We start from the raw sequence: 12,300 nt of genomic DNA, 5'->3' as shown, positions 1-12,300 counted from the left end.
TGGCGTGAACGTGGCGTGAACGTGGCGTGAACGTGGCGTGAACGTGGCGTGAACGTGGCGTGAACGTGGCGTGAACGTGGCGTGGGGCGGGGGAGTGAGCTCTAAGGACTCACTGTGTGGCTGTACCTTGGTCTTCCTTTGAGGGGCTCCAGGTCTCACTTCTGCCTTGTGAGGTCCATGCAAGTCCCCATAGCTCGCGATGTACTGAATCAGATTCATCAGCGCAGCACACGAGTCCGAGCAGGTTCTGATATGGACCACATCACTCGAACAGTGTAACTCGAAGTGGGGCTCAGTCTGGACAGGGCACGGGGAAAAAAAAGAGTGAAAATGGTGTCCAAACAAGAGGTAAAAAAATCTATCTTTTTGTACAGATTTACATTAAGTAAAATATGATAATCTCCCTTGCCACAAGGAAAAAAAACTTGTAATAACTCAACCTTAATTTTAAACTTTTATCTATTTTGACCAAAATTAGGTTATGGACAAATAATTTTACAGCAAAATCAACTTTTTTTAATCTATCAAAAAATATATCTTAGAAAATAATTTCCATTCACTTTAAGAACTTACTTGTTCTACCTCAGAATCAGACTTCACTGCAGTTATGGTTAATTCCAAAAGCCCCATATCCATCACACGAACATAATCTAAAATTTAAAAAAGTAACTAATAAAATAAGTATTGCTTTCAAAAAATGCTTATCCAATTAATAATTAATAGAACCAGCATTTTAAAAAAATTCATTGTGGATAGTGTTATAAATATTTATAAAGCATTGGAAATAGTTTCCTCCTACAAAAGTCCTACAATTCACTTTATTTTAGTTAGAAAATAAATTTTCCTTATATTAAATACATATTTAGAGTATATGTAATTTGATGCATTTAACTGATCTTATAAGAACATTAAGGAGCACTCGTGGCACAGTGGTTAAGCACGTGGCTGCTAACCCAAAGGTCAGCAGTTCAAATCTACCAGCCACTTCATGGGCAAAAGATGTGGCAGTCTGCTTCCATCAAGACTGACAGCCTTGGAAACCCTATGGGGCAGTTCCACTCTGTCCTATACTATAGCTGCTATGAGTGGGAATCCACTCAACAGCCATGGGTAATGGGGTATAAGAACATTACAGCTTCGGGCTGATATTTAATAAGCTCTTTACTTCACTGGCATTATCCCAACATTACAAAGCTTTAAAATATTCATACATGCACAAATAAACAGCATTCACCTATCCCAGATTTTATTTACCAACTCTTACCTCTGTTCAAATTTATAGTGACAGTATTACATTTGTCAGACAAATATAAAGCCGCTTCATCCAAGATTATTCTGAGAAAAAAACAAAACCAACATCTGAAAAAACCGTCTCTGAATCTATACCACAGGATCATTATATGCTCAACTGCACCATCTTCTTTCTCATACCTACATTATCAACATCACATGGAATTTCTGACTTATAATTCTCATCTAAAATTTCCTTAAAACTCACTGTTTATGAGTTCTAGGAATATTTAAATGGTGTAAAGAATGAGAGTAAATCATCTGCTCAAATTCATTCTAAATTTTTGGCAATTTTTTTAAAAAAGATGCTCAAATGTACAAGGTTTAAAGTATGAAGACTGTTTATCAGGTATTAAGGGAAGTTCATTGCATTTTTTAAAAAAGCAAACGAAGAATCTCAATTCATCTCTTCCCTACGGATGAAATGCAATAACAAAAGGAGCAGCCGGGAAGAGTGCCCCGAGAAAGGACATGCCTACTAGTCAGGGTGTTGGTTTTAAAGATGGAGAATTAATTCAACGGCTTAGGTAAACGTCAGTCGGCACGTTGTAACAAGAAGTCCACGGAGGTACCTGAGAGTGGACGCTGACTTGTCCAGAGCAACGCTGCTAGACACGCTGAAGGTCTCCACGGTCAGGAGGGACCGGATGGGCAGGTAGAGAGGCCTGTCACCGGAAGGAAACAACAGCCCGTCACACCGAGGCAACCACAGGAACTCTCAGCAAAGCACCTGAAACTTAGCTCTACTGGATTAGATATTTAAAAAAATCTTAGTACGCATTTAAAATAACAAAACTTAGTTTTGTTCCAGTTGGGAACTCACCTATAGTCAAGTGCACAGCTCCAGAGATGAACGTGGAAAGTTGTGAAGGAAGCTGGAGGATTGTAGCCCAAAACGGGTTCATCAGCAATATTCAAGAAGTTTAACATCTATAATTACAAAAATATAAAACGCCCTGCTTTAGAAGAAAAAAAAAGTTTTGATATGATATCCTGAATATCCGTGTAAAACATTATCTCATTGAAAAAGCAACCGCTTAATTGGAAAACTATAATGCTAAAGGAAAAATGGGTCATTTTGAATGAAGTTTGTTTCACAAAGTACTCACAAAACTACAAGTGGAAACGAAGCGGCTTGCCCTGCAATTGTAATGCTACAGACACCTTAGCTAATCCTCACATTGTTTTGTCTGGAACAACTCTTGAAAAAACAAACCTGCTGACAACGGCTTAAAACCATCAGTCTGGTCTTCCATATCAGGCACTGTGGGGGAGGCTGTTTTGACTGACTTACGCGGCTCAGTCTGAAAATCAGCCCCTCTCGCCGGCACCTCCTCTCTCACCTTTCTAACCTACGCGAGGAAGGAAGTTAGGCTAAATCTGTCCCTTACGGCCACTTCACTGTCCATCCTAACCACCTCTCTATTTTTCATGTTTTCTAAATGCTTTTATGAAAAACGCATTTTGAAAATATTCAAGTTTTAAAATAATTACTTTCCTAGCACAATGAAAAAGGTCCTCTTCCTAAGGAACATGGAAGAAACATACTTTTTGTGCTTACACAAAGAAGAGGTAACGTCTTACCCAACATTTCCTCTGAAAAATAACCTACTGGATTTCATGAATCACATAGACTTACTAATTATAGTACAGAAACCTCATAAACATCTCAAAGCAGTATGTGATCGGCCTTGGGCGCAATACTGGAATGACAGCCCTTCAAGAACGTACGGGTACCAGCACACCGTTTACTGCTCCCCTACACCAGACACTCCGCAGGTCCTGGGACACAGAGTCCCTTCCCTTCACTGTCGTAAAGAGTAACTCTGTCATGGCTGCTGAGGCTGCCTATGTACAACCGAAGACCTCATGGGATTTGGTTCCTTGGTTTGGAGGTTTAGGGTCATGGTCTCATGACACATCCCAGTTAACTAGCATAATAGCATGTTTAGTGCTTCTGTTCTACCTCCTAGTACACTGTGTAGTGCCTGAGGTCTTAAAAGTTCACAAGTGGCCATCCAAGACAAAACTGGTCTCTGTTCACCTGCAGCAACGGAGGAGGAGGGACAGTCAGGAATAGAAGGAGGATGTGGGATACGTGGTTAACTGCCTCCATGAACAACTGCCTCCTTTGCCATGAGACCGGAAAATCAGATGGTGCCCCAGCTACCATTACCGAACGTTTTGATAAAGATTCTAGAAAAGAATCCCAACCCAAAGAGGAAAAATGTAGAACAGAATTTCTAATTCTCATCGACTGCAGACTTCCTGGAGTCAGGAAGGCTGCATGAACCCCTGAAGCTATTGCTCTGAGAAAATCTTTAAACTGTAAACCAAAAATATCCCCTGAAGTCTTAAAACTAAACAATAGTTTACTTTACCTAGTAAAAATTGTCTGTCTTGAGCATTATGCTTTTTAAAGAACAATCTATATGGGATCAAACTGGTAACAGAAACTAGAAAGATCAGATAGGAACCCTAGGGGGCAGTGAATTTATGGTAATGCGGGAGGAGCGACTGAGAGGAGGAGGGTGAGAACGGTTCCACAACTCCAAGAATGTGATCAATGTCACTAAGTGGTACATGGAGAAACTGCTGGATCAGTGTGTGTTTTGCTGTGTATATCCTCAACAACAACGAAATAAACTAAAAAAAAAAAAAGAACAATTCTGTCTTTGAAATGCTTAGGGACCAAAAAAATCAGCTACGTCTTCCTAATAATGTTCTATTTCTTGACCTAAGAGGTGATTACAGAGGAGTGTTCATTTCATGATAATTCATTGAGCTGAACATTTATGACTTGTGAACTTTTCAGTATGTGTGTTACATGTCAATATAAATTAAAAAATAAACTGATACAGACATAACAGCTACCTTACCTGCTCGTGCCAGCTGAGCCCAGAAGGAGGCATTCTGTGCTGGAGAGTGGCTCCTTTCAATCCTACAGCAACGAGAGACTCCTGTGCAGAACAACACACAAAGAATTACATCTGCCACCTGCATAATCCTAGAATTCAAAAGGTTTTCTAGGAAAATAAACGTGTGCCCTTTTATGCATTCATTTTTAGCTGATAATCAACAGCAAGTATTTCATGGTAGAAAAGTACAAAACACAAACCTTTGTATTGGATTCTGATTTATCAGACAATATTTTAACTGCGACAGAGAGCATATTCAAACTGTCTCCTCCGACACCATCTGAAGGACTTCTACTGAGGCCGTCTTCTTCAGAGGAATAAATGGTGGGCTCCAACCAATGGGGGCGTGCTGAGCTGGGCAGCCTCGTTTCTGTAAGAGGAATCACTCCATCCACTATGCCTAGAGAACAAAACGATTCCTTGGAATTAGCTCATGGGTGTCTACAACTCCAAACAAAAATCCATGCACATCTATTGAATATAAATTCATCGCGGAAGCGAGATGGCCAAGGACCAGCTTGGCGTTACCAGTCTACACATCTCTGCTGATGTTGATGCGACAGTGCACGACTCAGAGAAGTACCCGAGATTCTGAAAGGCTAGAAAGTTAGATTTCCACAGGAAAATCCGATAAACATCAGGAATGTGCAAGTATCTCATCTATTTGGACAGTAACACAGGGAACATTCTCAAAAAGTAAGTTCTGTATCTGATACCAAAAGGAATAAAGAACAAAAGCCCCATAACTGATGAATGGATAAATAAAATATTGTCTATTCATACAATGGAATACTAGTCAGCAATACAAATAAATGAAGTCCTGATACAACTCGGATAAACCTTGAAAACACGATGCTAGGTGCAAGAAGTCAGTCACAAGAGACCGTACGTTGTTTGATTCCATTTATTTAAAATATCCAGAATAGGCAAATCCATAGAGACAGAAAACAGATTAGTGGTTGCCTGGGGCCTCGGGGGAGGGGTGTAGAGTTTATTTTTGGGGTGAAGAAGATGTCCTAAAATTGACTGTGATGATGTTTGCACAAGTCTGTGAACATACTGAAAAACCACTGAAATGTACACTTTAAATGGATGAATTGTATGGCATGTGAACTATATTTCAATAAAGCTGTTACAAAAAAAAAACGACTGTGAAGTCAATTTCTAATCTATAATAAGCATTACCTGGGCAGCAGAATCGGAACACATCACAGAAAGTCATTCCTGGTATTAGAGTTCTGCTCTGAATAGGCAGTCTTTATTACACAGGATATGTAAGCATGCTTAGGCAGGTGTGAACAAACACACCTAGTTCACAAGGGTCCTACCTTTGTGGTACAGGCTGAAGCTGCTGGAATGAAGGCAGATGTAGTGCTTGTCGTCAAAACCTTCGTATCTTGTCACACAAAATAATGAACCACTATTGATCTCTAACCAGAATTCACCATGCTTGTTTTCCAACAGATCTCCATTATCTTGCTAATAAAATGATCAGAAAAACATGAGTATTTTTTTTTTTTAAATGCAGAAGAGGAAGAATGCTCCTCGATTGAGCTTAGGAAAACCTCCCAAATTACAGCAAGGTCATCTGATTGTTGAGCTGTCCAATATAGTGGTATTAATAACCGAATAACTAACCGCTATGGGGGCCGCATCCGCCAAAGGAAGCCCCATGCTCCATCTCTCTTCTGATGGACACATTACCAGTTATTGCCCTCAGGGACAAAACCAGCATCTGTTTTCCAAAAGAAGGCCCACGCAGAGTTTGTCTTTTGGTCTGCAAGGAAAGCCAGATTCCCAAAGTTGCTGCTACCATGGGGCACCTCAGAACGCTGTCTTCATCACTCCCCGAAAGAACTGCCAACTACCTCACTCACTGGACATACTAGCAGGGTAGATTTATTTTAAATAACATTTGAAAAAGCACTTTGGATGTGTGAGTCCTTACCTTTACGTCTGTGAATACGGCCACTAATCCGTGATTAATATTCAGAAGAACCGAGAGAAAGCTCTGTGAGTTCTTGTTCTGAGAGTCTAATTTTTTCTTCCTTCGGGAACGATAGTTGGGATCAACAGTAGAAAAATACTGCAAAGTCTCCTCCTCAGATCCACTTTCCTCATCTATGAGAAACACACATCACAGTCACATAGGGCTGAAAGCTCGTTAAAATAAAACAGCAATTTAGACACTGCTCATTTTCACAAAGAATCTGGTGTGACAAGAAAAATGTACTTTCTATGTTTTTCTGTTTAGCACGGAACTGAACAATGTGTACACAACCACTCTAAAGAGAACATTTTAAACTAACCTTCTCGATATACAGATAGAAGTGGGAAAATAATCTTATAAATTACTAAGAGAAATTATAAAATACGGTGACAAACGGAAAAGACAGTCAAAGAAACGTTTTTAAATCCATAACTGATGAACCAGGCATTTTAGTTCAGGAAAAATTTAAAATACATTACCATAGTGAACTGCAGATTTCAATGGATTAAAACTATCTTTGTTGAAGGTATTAATCAGCTGACTGGCTACTGAGAGCCCAATACCATATGAGATATTTTCAAACGTCTCTACTGGTGAAGGAGCTGTTGGTTCCCACAGTAGTAAGTCATTGAAGATCCTATGAAAACAAAGTTGAATAAGTACATAGCTCGTCCTTCCACTGAAGGCAAACTAAAGAATATCCGTTTAAGAGATCACATGAATAATAGTTTTCTTAAAATGGTTAAATGGAGATTAGATCTTATAAAATAGTTAACAAAAAAAAAAGACAATCATGCTTTTACAATGGAAAAATCACTGACGTGGCTCTAACGCGAAGCAGGGAGAAAGGAGTCCGCACAATCGGCCATCTAACTAGAACAGCGACTAACTTCACTGGTGTCACACGCGTCCAACCACACACACGCTGCACATCTGAAGGCACTTGAAAGGGGGGAGTGAATTAAAAATAAAAGCTCACTAAGAACAAAAGGAAGACTGTTCCTGAATCTTAGAGCACTCTGCAAACTCCAAGCAGGTCACACATCATCTCCTTGAGACCCTCCCATCAATTCTGTAGGGCGGCTAGAGGACAACTACTATTTTACACTTGAAGAAATTGCCTCATACAGGTTAAGTACCCTGCCCAAGGTCACAGAGCTAATGAGTGGGAAAGCTGGGATCAGAGCCCAGATTACATCTGCACCAACTCAGTTTCTGTTTCCATGACTCACTTTCTCTAGGGATATCTGCTTTTCCTCTCTTCAACAGAAAGTGTAACCTCTTTGACAAGCAGGCATGGGGTGCAGAATACATATGGAACAGAGAATAAGGAGAGGAAAATCCTTCTAGACTAGCTGGAATAGCCAAATGATCACTGCCGGTGATCAATGTGGTGGTAGATGTCACTGCTGGACTATCGCCAGCCACATTCTACTTCTTCAGAGAAATAGTTGTCAACTACTCAGCAGCCTTTCCTTAGCCTCCTCCCTTCATCTACCTTCTGAGCTTTCAAGATAAGTCAAACTTTCAAAGACTTTGGTTAGATTTGGACATGTAACGTATCCTTCATATATACACATTCCAGGCATAGCACCTATAACTCGATTGTGTCTTCTGCTTTCCCCTTCCCAGACTTAAGCCCTCAGAGAAAGCTTGCGTCTTCCTTGTCTTTATGGGTATCCGGCACAGTGGCGGACACTGAAGGCTTGATGACCAACGGATGGGCAGATGACTCAGAGGACAGGACGGACAAAGCACAGACTCATCGTGAAGACTGGCGTTGACACCCGTCAGTTGCCGAGACGTGACGGAACCCTGCCCCTCCTGTAACCTTGCCCCTTCCTGTGAGAAGCCACCAGTCTAGGAACTTCCAGCCAATTCCTGAGCTTCTGAAGCCCTGGAGTATACACCAAGACTGGGCACTGTGACCGTCAGCAGACAGTAATCCCCACCCAGGATGCAAGCCAGACATAAGTAACTTTGCAGACACACTGACGGCGAAGACCCAAACTTTGTGGCACTCATTTGGCTCAGTGGTTCTTGGGCATAGTACTCACAGGATAAAGAAAAAAGGGGGATAAATCCAGATCCTGGTCTACACTCCTGTGTAAATACATAACAGAGGTATAAAATGACAAATTTTCTCAGGAAATGTTCTTCCTTTACCTTATTCTTCACAAGCATTCTCTTATCTTCATAGGGTAAAGAGAAACTATTATTTTAAATAAAATCTGGAGTTCATTGTATGTAACCTATAGATATAAGTTTCATAAGATTTTACTGTTTTTTTCTTTATATTTTGATCCAAACATAATCTTGATACCATTAATACCACTGGATGATGTTTCTAATATCAAGAACGAAAGCACTGCTTAAGATAACCTGAGACATTTTCATGATTCTATGAAACATAATAGATGCTCAATAAATATTTGATTTAGTAAAGCCAGTTAGAATTATTTTTTATATTCTACTCTAAAGGATTTTTGACACAGAAAATATTCTACTATACCTGAATCTATCTTTCTAAAAAGAGAGAGCTGACTGCCTTAGTCATCCAGTGCTGCTCTAACAGAAATAGCACAAGTGGATGGCTTTGACAAAGACAAGTTTATTCTCTCACAGTCCAGTAGGCTACAAGTCCAAATTCAGGGAGCCGGCTCCAAGGGAATGCTTTCTGTCTGTCAGCTATGGAGGACGGTCCCTGTCATCAGTCTTCCCCTGGTCTGGGAGCATCTCAGAGCAAGAACCTCAGATGTCCTTCTCCAGGGACTGGTCCCTCCTGATAACATGTCCAAAATATTGAGACAAACCAGTACCACAGGTCAGCAAATGATGCCACCTTGCCAAGCCACCTCTCTGCATTATCCTAAACTCAGAGACTCTCCAGATAATTCCCCAATACTGCAAAGACCCAGCCTCTCCTGCCCATATCCCACGATCATCTCTCTGAAACCCCAGAGCAGGGAGCAGCAAACGTTTCCTGTAAAGGACCAGACGGTAACTATTTTAGGTCGCATAAGCCATGCTGTCTCTGTCACAGTGGTTCACCTCTACCACTCTAGTGTGAAAGCAGCCACCCAGAGCAAATGAGCCCGTCGTCATCGAGTCAACTCCGACTCACAGCGACCCTGCAGGACAGGACAGAACCGTCCCATAGGGTTTCCAAGCCTACAATCTGTACAGGAGCAGATTGCCAGGTCTTCTCTCCCTTGGAGCCACTGGCTGAGATCAAACCGCCGATTTGGTTAGCAGCTGGGTGTTACCCACTGCGCTACCAGGGTTCTTGAAAGCAGCTACACACAATATCTTAACAAATGGGCATGTCCTAATAAAACCTGTGGACGCTTAAAGAACTTTAAGTCATGTCTAAACCCCAACACTTAAAAAAACTATTTAAAACCCCTCTAATACGGATTTATAAATTATGTGCTACTCTTTATAAATTATGTGTATTATAAATATAAAAAATAAATTTTAAAAGGAGGTTTTTTTTTTTATGTTAAGTAGAACAGCTAACATTTTCTTCTCACACCTGAATACACAGTCCCGGGAGCCTCATTTTCAAGACCACTGAATTAAATGAACCCTAGAATCCTTTCTAGAACTTAGTTTTCTGATTCTAAGACCAACAGTTCTGGTTAACAGCAGTCGGTGAGAAGACCCAGAGATTATTATTAACAGTTGGGGTCAGGAAAATTTGATACCAATTAAATGTATGGCAGAAACAACAGCTTGAAGTTTCTGAAGATGAATGGAAATTAGAGTAACTTGTTTACACGTGGGAAGCTAGTGCAGACAGACAGTGAGGGCTTCTTTTCTGGAAATCCACGACCATCTTTCAGGTATGCTACAAAGAGATTCCTTCACTGGGTGGGAATTACAGCAATAACAGAAAACTACTGAGTTCTCACAGGCTGTCAGACACACACTCAGAGCTTCTCAGGTATTGGTTCATTTAATCCTTCTAACAACCTTTGAATTCATTTGAATTTGAATTTTGAATAAATTTGAATTTCTGTGAAATTTTGTACAGAAGTTTATAAGTTACCCTTTATAATTCTGACAAGATATCTTTTGGAATTCTACGAAAAGACGCTCCTCGTACAAAGCCGCTAGGATTCTGACTCTACTGCTGGCCCTCTAGACAAGTGTCTCCCAACTCTTCCCATGTCACTGCAGACTTAGAAGAGGTTGTATTTGCTCAGTTCTGTGTGGCTGGCGGACAGAGGTAACGAGCCAGCCTGAGGGCTGAGGGAATGAATACCTTACACACTCGTAACCAAGTCACTAGACACATGGTCTAGGAAGCGGCTTTGGCTTCAGCACATCATAACAGTAATCCTTCTAAGATCATCACCACACGAGGATGACAGATGATAGTGAAGAAGGGAAAGAAAAGGAGGAAGACGGGAAACAGCGAGGCGGGAGGCACAGCCAGTAAGTCCGATTACAAAGATTCAAGGAAATGTCTTTAAACTCACCTGTTATAAAGCTTCTCATAAAAGCTCTTATTAGGTAGTGTTATGTGAATATTTGGTAACGTAAGTTCCAGCACGTAGTGAGAATTACTCATTGCTTTATCCTGAAACTCTGTCATTTCTACAGGGTCTCCTGGCATCACCATCTAAAACATAAGTTTAGTGCAAAACAAGGCATCTCATGACTCTTTCAGGTTTACAGTGGTAGCATCGTCTTAACCTACTCGGTATACGAGTAAATAAATAAACATGTGTCTTCAGCTGGGAAAAGAGACACCAAGAAAAAATATTTAATCTTAGAGTTAAAAACCAAGTAAAAATAGTATATGACTATTTAAAAAAAAAGAAAAGAAAAGAAATACAACTATTGCTACAGGATAGAGAACACCGTTACGCCTCCACGCTTGCGCAGTTTCGGTTTACCTGCTCGTTCTCGAACATCACTCTACGAGAAGAGAAAGGAGACGGGGCTGGTCTTCTTAGATCACAAACGTCCTTCAGGGAGTGAGCACCCCCATCCTCTTCTTCCTGATAGTGACCCTCATTCTCTTCTTCCTCCTCAGCTGCCATTCTCTCCAAGATGGAATGCATGGCTGGGGGGTTGATTTTCAGGACAATTCTGATAACCCAGACAATAAACAAATATCAACTTCTAAGGCTAACCAGCAAAACCTTAACTGTTATGCAAATTAAGAAAAAGACCACTGATTAAATCACTAATGATGGGCTTTGACTTTTCTACAAAGTCTAATTATGTCCAACATAACCCAACTCTGACCATGTTGTAAACTTAAAAGTGTGAAATTGATGAAACATGTTAAAAGTAAGTTAAAAAAGACATTAACATTTTATACTTGGCTAATTGAAAACCTGACTTTTTGAGAGCAAAAAGGTTATTTTTAAATTTCATTAATAGCCAGCAAACTCTATCAAAGAATTCTACTTGTTATCATTAAATCAAACCACATACGGTCTGTTTTGCTATAATGGGACACTTGCATACCTAAGAAATCTAGTTCTATCAATTGTTCACATGGGAACGCGAGAGATCAGGGGATAGAGTTTCAGAACTGCAACAACCACGCTGTCTTTTCTTTCAGGAATTCCAATAATAAAGGGTTGCTGTTGTTGTTTTGGAGCTCCAACTCCTAAACATCACAGAGCTGATACGGCCTTGGGGCGGCGCTGGCTCCGTCAGTGGCACAATTCTTGCCTTTGTTACAAGGGCCGCTGCACCTCACGAGGCAGCCACCACATGTCTGTCACCGGAAGCTTGTGTTCTGCTGTGATGCTGAATAGCCGTCAGCAGAGCTTCAGACTGAGATGGACTATGAAGAAAGGCCTGGAGATCTACATCCAAAAGCAGACATCCACGAAAACTCTAAGATCACAGCTGGCAGTGTTTCCTTCTCTAGCACACGGGGTGGCCGTGAGTCAGGAGCGACTGGTCACGACCGACTGGAAGGCTGCTAAGAACGACAACCGACAATGCAGCCTTCGGCGCATCAGCCTTGCTGTGGAGTAATCACGTTCCTTCCTGGCTCTCTGTAGCACATCACTACACCAGCCTTGCTCTGGAGTAATCACGTTCCTTCCTGACTCTCTGTAGCACATCACTACA

At 40.9% G+C, this 12,300-nt stretch overlaps 1 protein-coding gene across 1 annotated transcript in view; it reads right to left on the bottom strand.

Annotated features, from left to right (window-relative positions):
• The window catches only part of ATG2B (autophagy related 2B), a 99,539-nt gene that overhangs the window by 33,338 nt on the left and 53,901 nt on the right, over window positions 1–12,300 (bottom strand). Inside the window, exons 17-28 of the mRNA XM_004376736.3 lie at window positions 11,103–11,298; window positions 10,683–10,825; window positions 6,678–6,835; window positions 6,157–6,329; window positions 5,537–5,687; window positions 4,409–4,608; window positions 4,170–4,250; window positions 2,114–2,220; window positions 1,863–1,955; window positions 1,265–1,335; window positions 574–650; window positions 127–297 (exon numbers count right to left, since the gene is read on the bottom strand). Of these exons, the coding sequence (XP_004376793.1) occupies window positions 127–297; window positions 574–650; window positions 1,265–1,335; window positions 1,863–1,955; window positions 2,114–2,220; window positions 4,170–4,250; window positions 4,409–4,608; window positions 5,537–5,687; window positions 6,157–6,329; window positions 6,678–6,835; window positions 10,683–10,825; window positions 11,103–11,298 (1,621 nt within the window). The remainder of the gene's footprint in view (window positions 1–126; window positions 298–573; window positions 651–1,264; window positions 1,336–1,862; window positions 1,956–2,113; window positions 2,221–4,169; window positions 4,251–4,408; window positions 4,609–5,536; window positions 5,688–6,156; window positions 6,330–6,677; window positions 6,836–10,682; window positions 10,826–11,102; window positions 11,299–12,300) is intronic.

This window comes from Trichechus manatus, unplaced genomic scaffold (genome assembly GCF_000243295.1).
Source record: "Trichechus manatus latirostris isolate Lorelei unplaced genomic scaffold, TriManLat1.0 scaffold00045, whole genome shotgun sequence".
In the NCBI taxonomy this organism is placed as follows: domain Eukaryota; kingdom Metazoa; phylum Chordata; class Mammalia; order Sirenia; family Trichechidae; genus Trichechus; species Trichechus manatus.
This window is presented reverse-complemented; position numbering and strand designations above follow the sequence as displayed.